Consider the following 11,732-nt stretch of genomic DNA (forward strand, 5'->3'; position numbering starts at 1 on the left):
GCTGTGTGCAAAAAGATACATATTATATTTGTATTTTGTTTTGTTTATGTTGAAGCATGCGTTGTTCTCAGCGCGCCCAAATAAGCTATATAGCAGACATATTCAATGCGCTTCTGAGAATTGCTTACAAGCAGATTTTTGTGAACTGACTTTGTGTGATCAAACGAGAGGATTCTGTTGAAATAAGTCAGTCTATGCTGTCAGTCCTTGACCTAAAGCACATTTGTGAAACAATAAATTCTAAAGTTATTTTTTCCTACGGTAAATAGAAAGTATGAAAATGTATAACAAATACTTCATCCTTCTTATTTGTAAATAAGAAGAAGAAATGATTGTCTAGAGATAGCTTTTAAATTTTAATTTTTATGATTCCTGAAAATTCGGTTGCAATCAGATGAAAATTGTAGAAGTTATTCAAGAAATATTTTGTATAGGATTCTATGGTATATTTTAAATGTAGTACTATATAAGTATACCAATTATAGCTTTTGACATATTTTAGTATTTTTACAGTATATTTTATAATTATGGTATATTTTGAATGTACTATACCAAATACAGCTATCGGATTATTTTTAAAATTATCTTGGTATATTTTAAATTTAGTACGCGGGTATCTCACAGTCGAGCACACTCGTCTGTAGAAGTTTAACTTATTTTATCTGTATCAATATCATATTTTTTGATACTCATTTCGTGGCAAAAAACTATAAACCATAAAATTTGTAAATTTAAGAAAAAGAAAATAAAATAATTCAATATATCATGATGATGTTTAGATTTCATTTATACTTTTTTTTATCAGAATCAATATTATTATTATTATTTTTGATATTTTCGTTGCAAAAAACTACTCACTATAAATTTGCAAATTGACGTCAATTTTGTTAAAAAGAATTTAGTAAGTTCTGATGATTTTTTGATTAAATACATTGTCGTTTTTATCTGAATCAATATCATATTTTTGATGCTTCATTCTTTACCAAAAACTATTAACTGTCAATGGCAAAGAGCATTTCAATTTCTGTCGCTGATCCAATGGCATGCGATGGATCATTTCATATTTTTGTGTTGCGAATATCTTGACAGTTTGCAGGAATTAACCGATTACATGCTAAGGGGGTGTGACAGTTCAATTTCTTTAAGCGACATCTGAGGGCAACGCTGGCAACTGCCAACCGACAAAACAGGCAAACTGGCAATCTCCAGCTGGCAAAAATGCTGCACACACACACACACACACAGGCACAGAGAGAGCAGGAACAGCGTATGACAAAAGTAACAGCAAGCAACAACAGCAACAAGGAAGAAGAACAAGAAGCGACTCATAAATCATTCGCGACGTCGATGTCGAGTATGATGACGACTGGCAATCGCAGGATCTGATTGACTACTGTCAGACGAGAGGGACAAACCAATAGAATAGGATAGAGAGAGAGATGTATATGTATGTGTGTGTGTGTGTGTGTGTGTGTGTAGACGTATTACAAGCATTGATGCTGTAAGCATAGACCATATATGAAATGACACACAAATATATGCATAAGTGTGTGTGTGTATGTGTGTGAGTGTGTTTCTAGTACAACGTGCATTTATTTGTAGGCGACACAGAAGTGAATAGAAAGAGAAGGCAAGAGAAGACTGCTGATGTCGAGAGAGTTCTATGGAAATGCTGTGGCATTCATATGCACAGCTTCTTGTTGTTGTTGCTGCTCTTCTTGTTCGAGTTGCTGTTGTTGTTGTTATTATTATTGTTGTTATCGCTGTCGCAGTTGGCATTGTCGTTGACTGCGAAGCCAGCAGAGCGAAACAAATGAAATGTGACACATTATGCGACGAGGCGTATAACTGTTTCTCTATATCTGCTTCTGTATCTGTGTATGACTCTCTATGTATGCGTGTGTGTGTGTGTGTGTGTGTATTAAATCACATCGAAATGACTTTCGTACTCTATCAATGTCGAAATTATGCAATAACTTCAATTGATTACAAGTGCGTGAGTAATTTAATGGCAATACTCTCCTCCACCATATAGAAGCTCGCATATCGGCAATCAGTGGCAAATGTTGCCCTCCGCTCGCACCGATTTTCGGAGGACAGTAAAACGTTTAAAGTGTCATGTTGCGGCCTCTTCTGTTGTTGCCTCGTTACGCGGCACTTGGCTGCCTCTTTTTTTTACTTTTTACTTTATTATTATTTGCTGTTCTCGTTGTTGTTGTTGTTGCTGTTTGCTTTGACAACCCACTTACTTAGATAGACGGGCACCTGTCTTGATTGTCCTGGTTCCATGCTGAGCAAATCGCACACACTTCGAAAGAGAGAGTTGGGTGTAAAACCCTTCAAGTTGACTTGGTAGCCGTAGCCCTTGCCATTGGGACGCTGTGCGCTGTGTGTGTTATCTGTGTGGCAGTGCTTTTTGCTTAGCTGCCTGCTTAGCTGATGGCTCCTGGTATTTGGTATTTGCCTTGACTCAGGTCCCGCATGTGCTGCGCTCTGCTGCTCGCCGCCCATATCCAGTTAAAAGGATAATGGAGCACAACAATTTTTACACGCATATATTTTACAAATATTTGCATTTTTCCCTCGCTGCCTGACAAGTGAGCCGAGCCAGCCAGCCAAAAGGTAACAACCATGTGTGTTAGAAGTGAAAGGAATGTAAAGTGAAAGAAAGCGAGAGAGAGAGCGAGAGGGAGAGATAGCTAGCCCATAACTTTGGTAAACCTTTTGCATTGCTTCTTTTTAAGACACATTTGCGTCGTACTTGTGTCGGGGTTTAGGCCTGAAAAGCCTCAACTGCACATAAAGGGATTGAGTTTGTATGTCTCGTTCTCTCTTTGCCTCTGTCTCTATCTATCTCATGCCATGTTTAGCAAAAGGATTTGTGTTTGTGCCGCCTTTTGTAACAAAAGCTTACGCATTTCTTCTACTTATGCCGTTTTGTTGTTAGTTGTATGTCTGTTTGTACTATGATCGAATTACGCGCCCTTTACATGCTTTTCTACAATGTGATCGGAAACATAAGATATTTACATAAATGCAAATAACATTTACATTCAAGTGCTTCTCATGCTGTGCTTTGTGTGCATTCAGTGCAGTTTATGGTCAATTTGTAGCTAACAGGTTAATCGCTGATGTCCAACAGGGAAACAGTTTATTGTTAGGAAATTTGTAATGCAATTAATAGCTGAAAATTTAAGGGCAAACTGTAATAATAGAAGAGTAGTTAAAATATTATAAAGATTGTAAAAATAAATAAAGAATTTGTTTTCGTAGCATAATATTTTATTTATTTGCTGATCACTTGAAAGCTTAAAATATAAATGTTCAAGGGGCTTTTGGGAAAACTTAACTTGTTAACCAAATTTCCGAATTATTTTTTAAGATTCATTTTAAACAGTACAACTTTTTCAATTTCCCAAATCTAAGCCCTTTGAAAATCATAACAATTAAAAAAAGTAATTATATATAATAGAGTTAAACAACGTTTGCCTCACTCCCAATCACATAGTCCACTTATTGTGCCAGAAACATTTCGAGTCCTTGCTTACGCATGAATTTGCCATTGGCATTGAATGGTAATCTGTCCACGAAACGAACTCCGGCATGCAGATGCTTTGTTTCAACCGGCAGCCGCTTGATCACATAGTCAACGATTTCCTTTTCGCTAATCTCACAATCGGGATTCTTGAGCACCAAAGCACCAGCTGCATCGCCAATTAGATCATCGGGAACGCCAATGACACAGCAAGCCTTGACTTGTGGCAACTCCAGAATTGCATTCTCAATTTCCGTAGGCCAATAATGAATGCCCATGTATTTGAGGGTTTCCTTTTTGCGATCCACAATATACAGATTGTTGTCATTGTCAAAGTAACCCAAATCTCCCGTATGAATCCAACCTTCAAAGTCTTGCATTTGCCGTGTGGCAACTGGATTGCCATAGTAGCCATTCCAATGCTTACCCGTATGCACATAGATCTCACCTACTTCATTATGGCCTAATCTCTTTCCAGACTCGTCGACAATGCGTATCTTAATGCCCGGATTTGGATGGCCAGCTGTTGCTGCATTGCGGATGCCAAAACTCATTGTAACTATGCCAACTTCGGACATGGCATAACCCGAATTGTAAGTAGCTTCCTTGAATAATTCCTGTGTGCGTTCCAGTGTCGATTGCGACAAAATGCCACCGCCATAGTTTAGATTTCTCATCGAGGCGAGCGCTTCGGGTGTGGCTTCTTTGCAGGCGGCAATGGCAGCCAAATGCACCGGAGCTAAGGTGGCATAATTGATTTTATATTTACGCACCAATCTCACAAAGTATTCCGGGGAGAAAGGTTGGTCTGTGATGATGCGAGTGCTGCCAAAGAAGGTGCTGAAAAGGAAAGCCCACAGGCCACTAATCCAATCCAAGCCGCTTGTGATGAAGAATATGGTTTCGCTATTGACCAGCCTATAAAATGTTGCCAAAGTCAAGCATTAATTTGTTTGTCGAAGAAGTTTCTTTAACTTACATTTTATCCTGCACCAACACATTGTTTGAAACACAGACAGCTTTGGGCAAACCCGTGGTGCCAGAGGAGCAGAGTATAGCAATGGTCTGATCACTGCCATCTTTAAGTGGTTCCGGTCTAAATTGAGATTAAAGTTATATAACAAAAAATAATTCACACACTTGTTAAGCACTTACTGATAAAACATTTCAGTAGCAGTTTTTGTCAACAGACTCTCAATAGTCAGAACATCTTCAATGTGGCCAGAAAGCAATATAATTTCGGGATTCCATTCCTTGGTGGCTGCATGAACCTTATCATAAAATTGTGCATCACAGAATATCAATGCAGGTCGTGTTATGTTGTACATGTATTTGAGAGTCTCTGCAAGGCAATTGATTAGTTGACTAGAATGTGCTAGAATAAAAGAGTTTTGTACCTTCATCGAAAATGGGATTTACACCGTGGAATGGTGTGCCATTTAGCAGGCATGCCAAACCCATTGGCATTACATAGGTTGTATTCCTGCCCACGACACCGACGACACTTCTGTGATCCAGGCCACGTTGCTTCAGATGCTGGGCAATGCGAATGGCCCAGGTGATGGCCTCCTCGTTGGTCACAACAATGCCATCGCTATCTGATATCTGTGGCATTATATTTCGGTATTTACTTCGAGGATATTTCTAGGATTCTTTACGCTTTTGTTCTTGACTCTCACCTGACACACATTCTTGGGATAATTCTTCATGGTATTGAATATAATTCTACCCACTGAAGTGTCATCACTGTACATGGAGGATCGTTCAGGACCACTCCAGAGCTTGTTAACACTATCCCAGGTAACTGTCATTGCGAAAAAGATTTGTCAATTCTGACGTTCTGTGCGATCCAAAGTCTTTAAATAGACTAACCACAGAATAGTGATTTATTGCCTTATCAATACGAAGTTACCCCACGGTTAGTTCTTTTATCAAAGCACTAGAAAATATGCTCAACCAAAACACTTAACACTTATAGATATTAAAGCTTATCATTTATAACGTACAACTCAAAACGAAAGCGAAAAGATTAAAGTTGCTTAATAAAGCTGCGCATACCCTATAATTATCAATTTGCGTATTTCATTGAATGAAATTCCAAGCTAATCAACAAAATATGTTTGTGCAATTGATAGATTTCCACAAGTTTAACAACTTTGTCAAGTGCCAAGATTTAGATTGTCATACGTTTATGTTTAAATGATTCGGAATGTTTCCTTTTACATTGATAATTTTGCATTTGTTAATTCCATTTGTCATTTGTAAGACAGCAAGTTGACAAATTGAAATTGCTTGACATAATTTCAGAATATCAATTCAATTATTTACAAAGCAGTTATTTGGTTGGTCATCTGTAATTATATTATTCATCATACTTGTGCTGTGTTCACATTTGAATAACTTAAATTACAATATACCTTGTTTTTGTGTCTGTGCATAAGAGGGTATAATTAAGTGAATATCAAAGATAAAATGTAGATTTGGTTAAATGTTGAGAGTGCGCTGCGTTTTTAATTAATTTCACAACATGTTTATTTATAGAGTTCTTATAGTCTCATAATATATAATTAGATGGACAGCAAATGCAGCAAATTGATTTCAACTGAATGCTTTTTATTCGGGGGTATTTTTTATTGCCATTCAACTGACTTGAATGGCAAAAAAGTACACTAAAATGTGCTAAATATAGCATATGAGAAGGTCACAAAAATTAAAAGAAAATTCATAACTTTAAAGTTGCTGAATGTGTGCTTGGTAACTTGAAGTTCAGAAAGTTTCATCACTAAATTATTATGATTTACATTTAAAGTTAAAGATTTTGTGCTTGGTAACTTAAAGTTGAGCAGCGTAAATTCCCATTATTTGATTTTATTATTATCACGACAATTGGTTCGTAATGTCATCAGTGAATTATTAATATTTACATTTAAAATAAATAAATGCAAAATGGGTTTACAAAAAATAATCAAAATTTATGAAATGAGTTTTCGATTTCGATTTCAATTGTAAATTTAAAGCAACAATTTTATGTTTTTTTACTTTTCTGATTATGTTGCTGTTGATTATTATGGTAATATGCAAATTGTGATGCCGATTATGTACAGTTGTGCTTGGAAAAGTGCACAATATTAATATACAGATTCATTAACATACACTCTGCAAATTTGCTTTATTTTACATAAATTGCGTATACGCGATGTGTGTCGACTTTAATTAGCTTTCACACGCTTTCACACACACACACGCACACACACTGTCGATGGATGCTGCTCCAGATGCAACAACAATAACAACAACTAAGGTCAATGTGCACATGCTTATTAGGTGTGCAGCAAACTCGTTGTAGGATATGGGTCAAGCAGAGAGTGAACGCTTTGGGCTACGTTTGGATACAACGAAACAAAAAAAATGATGTGTGCGTGTTGCCAGTTTGCCGGAGCATAACAGCCATGCATAAGTGGCAAGCAGCAGCAGCAGCAATAGCAACAGCAGCAGGTCAGGTGTTAAAGCTGACTTTACTCACTCTCTGTTGTTGTTGTTGCTGATGTGGCTGCTATCTGGCAGGCTCTGGCATACTGTCGACGTCAACGTCAACGTCGAGCCGCACTCATCCTAGAAACATAGAAAAGGCGAAAAAAACAGCAAAAAAAAAAAAAAAACGAGAGAAATATGTGTTGTTGGCCTAGCGAGAATACTCTGCGTGCGAGGCAAGTGGCGCCAGTTTGTATTGTCATCCTTTAGCCGTCACTTTTTGTCTCCGCTCTCGCTTTGCGTTGCTTTACTTTGCTTTGCTATTTTTCTTGCTTTCTAGTTTGAGTTTTTTTTTTCTTCTCGCTTTGCACTGAGCCTGCTCTGTCTCTTTGCCTCAGTGTCTGTGTGCGCTGGAGCGCTTTTTCTTTTCTATTATTGTCTCACTTACAAGTGTACCCGATGTATTATGCATATCCTGTAACACTCCACTTTTGTTGTGCATTAGTCAAATGTGCGCCGGCGTTTGGGGGCGAAGAAAAAAGGGGAAAACTCTGAACTCAAAAAGGGAAAGCGCGAAGTGATGCGAGAAAGCAATGGTCATGGAAATGGAGCACATTTAGTCACACAATTGGCTTTGCATGGCCAACGAGCTAAATATGGTTGTTAAGACTGACTGAAGCCTTTTGTTTTTGCAGGTGAATGGAAAACAAATGAAGAAATTAAAGCGCCGAATTAATAAGCACTTTATCCATTTCCTGCTGGGCACTTTAATTGGCCTGGCCTGGCCTATGCCAAGGTTTTGTGTGTCCCAGTCGTGTCCAAGTCGAGTCTTTAGCTTGCTTATGCGACTATTAATACGCTGCCATAAGCCACTGTAAATGTCTTTAGGGGCCTAGTCTCTAGTCTCTGGTCTCCCTGCGCTCAGCTCTCAACCTTTGCTTCGTTACCGTGTGGCAATTATCAGGGCAAAGGCGTCGGTGTTGACGTCGACGTTGACTGCGACTGCGACTGCCTCTTGGCAATGCCATAAAAGTGCCACTTAAACTGTTTTAGTTTCTGTTTTTGTGTGTGCGTGTGTGTGTGTGCGTTGCTTTGAAGTTGCACGTGGGCAAAAATAGTCACACTGGACAACAGGAACGCATATTAAATTGGTAGCGAAAAGTCGGAGCAGATAATTGCTTCACAAGTGCATAAATTTAAAGCGCGGCAAATGAATAGTTGAGTTTGCAATGCAGTTGGACATTTGCTGAATATTTAATAGACTTCATCGGTTTTATGTCAGTTTTATTAACACCGATTTCAATTAGCTTTGGCTTACTAAATTATTAATTGGCATTTTTGTAGACGAGTGTGTGTGTGTTTGTGTGAAATTGCTGCAACCTGTTCCCTGTTCGTTGTCGTCAGCGTGAGCTTGTTTAAGCCAACTGTGGCAGTTCAGGCAGTTGGCCGACAGCCGGGCCCAAATGCGAGACGTGTTTAATTGCTCGATTAGTGAGCAGTTTTCCTGGGCAGCCTGCGACGATGTTGCCGCCCACAAACCGCCCTCCTCGAGGGGGCGTTTTGTCTGTTGTCGCTTTTGTGTTGGGCAAATAAAAACCTGGCAGCGGCGTCCTCGACGCCGTCACCAAATTCCCTAAGCCATAATCTTGAGCTCCAAACGCAAGTGCGAGAGAGTGCGACAGAATGCTAGAGAGAGGGAGATGCTTGGCAAAAATCTGGTTTTCAATTTCATTTTCACTCGAACAACACTTAAAAACAGTCGCTGAATTAAATTATTCAAAATGTCAAACAATTATTCAAACGCCAACGGAACTGTAACTTTGGACTTTATGCAAAAGGGAGCGATGATTCTCTTTCAAGGCCCTCAGGGGGTACCTGTTATGCTTGTGCCTCTGTCTCTGTGTTCCTTGGTGTCTCTGTGTTACTGTAGAAAGAGAGAGCAAGTCAAGTTATGATTTAAAAAGATATTAGCCTTGTTCACAGTTTGCTGCCGGTTCCTCTTGCCCTTTGTACTTTATGCAAAACAGGGCACAAAAAAAAATGTATATGAAAAGATGGAATAAACGTGGTGCAAGCTTTGGCAAATTATTTCTGCAAAGAAATATGAAATATACTAACGTAAATATACTGACTTATATACATATACTTTACTTGGCTTGTATGTGCGTGCGTTTAGAGGGAGCACATTGTTGGGGAAATTTAATTATATCTAAAGTTGAGAGGGCAGCTTTATTGCTGATATTCTACGCATAAACTTTTATTAACTGTGTGCGCGCTCGTATTTTGCAATTTTCTTAACTTTTTGTTGATTTTTTGGTTTTTTTTTTCTGTTGGGCTCCCCCGCAAAACCTAAACTGAGTAGATTTTTAAAGCGCGCACCACAAAAGTATGCAGCTGAACTTTGAACTTTTTGCTATTTTTAAAGAGACGCAAATGCTGCGCCACAAAGAATGCTGTAAATATTGAATGTGCGATGCGAGCGCAAGAGTAACGTAATTTGTGCAACTCTTGTTTCTATCAATCAAAGGCTCAGGCCACAAAAGCCACATTGCCACGTCGCCCAATTCGCCCCCCTTTTTACACACACACATTCGACAACCAGTCGGAGAGAGAGTAGAGGAAATGTGTCGTGTTAACGTGCAAGTAAAATAAAATGTAATGGAAAAAGTGGTTTTTATTTTAATTTGGTGGATGGAGTGACTACGAGAGATAGATAGAGAATGAGGAGAGCGGCGGAGAGTGAGGGAGAAAGAAAAGCTTTTGATCAAAACCAAGGCCTAAAAACCGAAACTAATAAAAGTCTCTGATTTCTCAATTTAGTGTCGTGTGTGATGTGTGTTTCTGTTTATTGACAAATAGTGTCAATGCTAATGAGTTCCACGAATAAGACCAAACTGGTTCAAAGTGGTCGAGCAGATCGTTAACTAGCTAAAAGAGTTCTAAGATATTAGGATTTCAATTTAATCTCTGCTTTGCCTGATTTACATCTGAAAGAAGTTCCTAGAATTTTTGTAAAGGCAATAAAAAACCTTCCTCCTCAGCTTCACGTCTTTCAGATATGTTCAGTTTTTCAGTCTTTTAATAATTCTTAAAATTTGTATATTGCTTTTAGTTAAATTGTCTCTATAAATTTACAATAGTTTACTACTAGGGTCTTAGTTGTTTTAGTTGACAATTTTGTATTATTTGTTTTCTATGGTATATTTTGAGTGTACATCAATATACCAAATATAGCATTTCACAGTAGAGCACAGTCTATTCGATTCTTACTGGTTTTTTTTATTTAATAATTTTTTACACAAATTAAATTAGTTTCTTAGGATCATACATAATGAGCGTGTGGCAAGTTGTAAGTTTGACAATCAATAATGAATGCGTTGGCGATGGCGAAAAAGCATAAGCAATGTTTATAAATCCATAACACAAACTTGGCGCCATTAAAACAAGTTTTCTAATGTCTTTCAATTACACTTGACGCTCATAAGTATGCTATGATTAATGTAAAGACTCAACTCCCACACACTTTGGCACACACACATACACACTGAAAGAGAATGAAGCACGCGCCCTCTCATTATCGCATCGACAATATCCCAATGTCCATTTATCATTAGCGCAATGAGACAGAGCCACACTTTGAGTGGGCAGCAAGCAGTGGCAAGAAGGGAAAACTGGGCAGTGGTAAGTGTGGGATAAGTATAAGGGAGCACAGGATAAGGAATAGCTCTTTGGCAAACTAAGTGTATATATCTTGCTGAGAGTTCAAGCATAAGGCCGGCAACTACAACCATAGAAGCTGCATTGTTTCCACTGACTTGCCATAATTACAGCCAGCTGCAAAAACTTGACTCGGTTGCCTGACAAAATATTCCATTTGCTTTTGGGCTTGAGCTTGAATTTTGGACCAGTTATATCTGTCTGTCTGTCTGTCTGTCTGTCTGATTGACATACATTTTGGACGGCAGCACTAATTGATGTTAATTTTGGCCATAGCGCAAAGCGTTAATGGATGGCCACAGTCAAAATTATGTTTCGGAGATCAACTCGTTGCGAAATATTTGTGCCTTGCGAAAGGCATTTCCTCAATTTGCTTTCTTCGTGCTCGTGTTGTGTGTGAGTGTCAGGATATTTTAAAAATAGAATGCAAAGCTCAATCGACGGGAAAAAGTTAAAGCGACGCAAATCGAATCGCAAACGAGTTGGGATTTAGTTGGGTATATACATACATATATATACTATATGCCTTCTGTGCGTTGACGATGACGACGACTTAAAGCATCGCAAGAGGTAAAAATACAACGGGGGAATGGAGAAGAAGGAGAACAATCATTGACGACACTTGAGCAAAAGTTGCCAGTTGCCAGTTGGCAGTTGTCCTTGGTGTTTTGCTGCTCCTGCTGGTGTGAGAGTCGAGCAGAAACGGTAGCAATTTCTGAATTTATTTTTATCCGTTCGGATGCCGCGGAAATCCTGTCACTGCTGCTACTCCAGCTACATCTTCTTTTCCTTTCCATCTCTATATATAACCCCCACTCCTGCCGCTCCTTCTACTGCTGCTCGTTGTCACCATTTGCCGTTTGTGCCTTGTCGTCATGTCGTCGTTGGATGTTGACGCGTTTTGCGTGCCTCATTCGCAGACACTTTGATAACCGCATTGCAACCGGACTGCCTGTGGGTCTCAACTGCCATCCGGTGTTGCTGCTGCCGTTACTATTGCTGCTCATCG

General features: G+C 38.8%; 1 protein-coding gene across 1 annotated transcript; it reads right to left on the bottom strand.

Moving 5' to 3' along the window:
* Positions 1-3,430: 3,430 nt before the first annotated feature.
* LOC132798562 (uncharacterized) lies at positions 3,431-5,409 on the bottom strand. Its single transcript, XM_060810474.1, has 5 exons — positions 5,215-5,409; positions 4,933-5,140; positions 4,691-4,877; positions 4,515-4,631; positions 3,431-4,453 (listed from the first exon to the last, which is right to left on the bottom strand). Exons 1-5 carry the CDS (start codon positions 5,344-5,346, stop codon positions 3,514-3,516), a joined length of 1,584 nt encoding a protein of 527 aa, XP_060666457.1. The 5' UTR covers positions 5,347-5,409; the 3' UTR covers positions 3,431-3,513.
* Positions 5,410-11,732: the final 6,323 nt, after the last annotated feature.

Source organism: Drosophila nasuta, chromosome 2L (assembly GCF_023558535.2).
Source record: "Drosophila nasuta strain 15112-1781.00 chromosome 2L, ASM2355853v1, whole genome shotgun sequence".
NCBI classification, from domain to species: domain Eukaryota; kingdom Metazoa; phylum Arthropoda; class Insecta; order Diptera; family Drosophilidae; genus Drosophila; species Drosophila nasuta.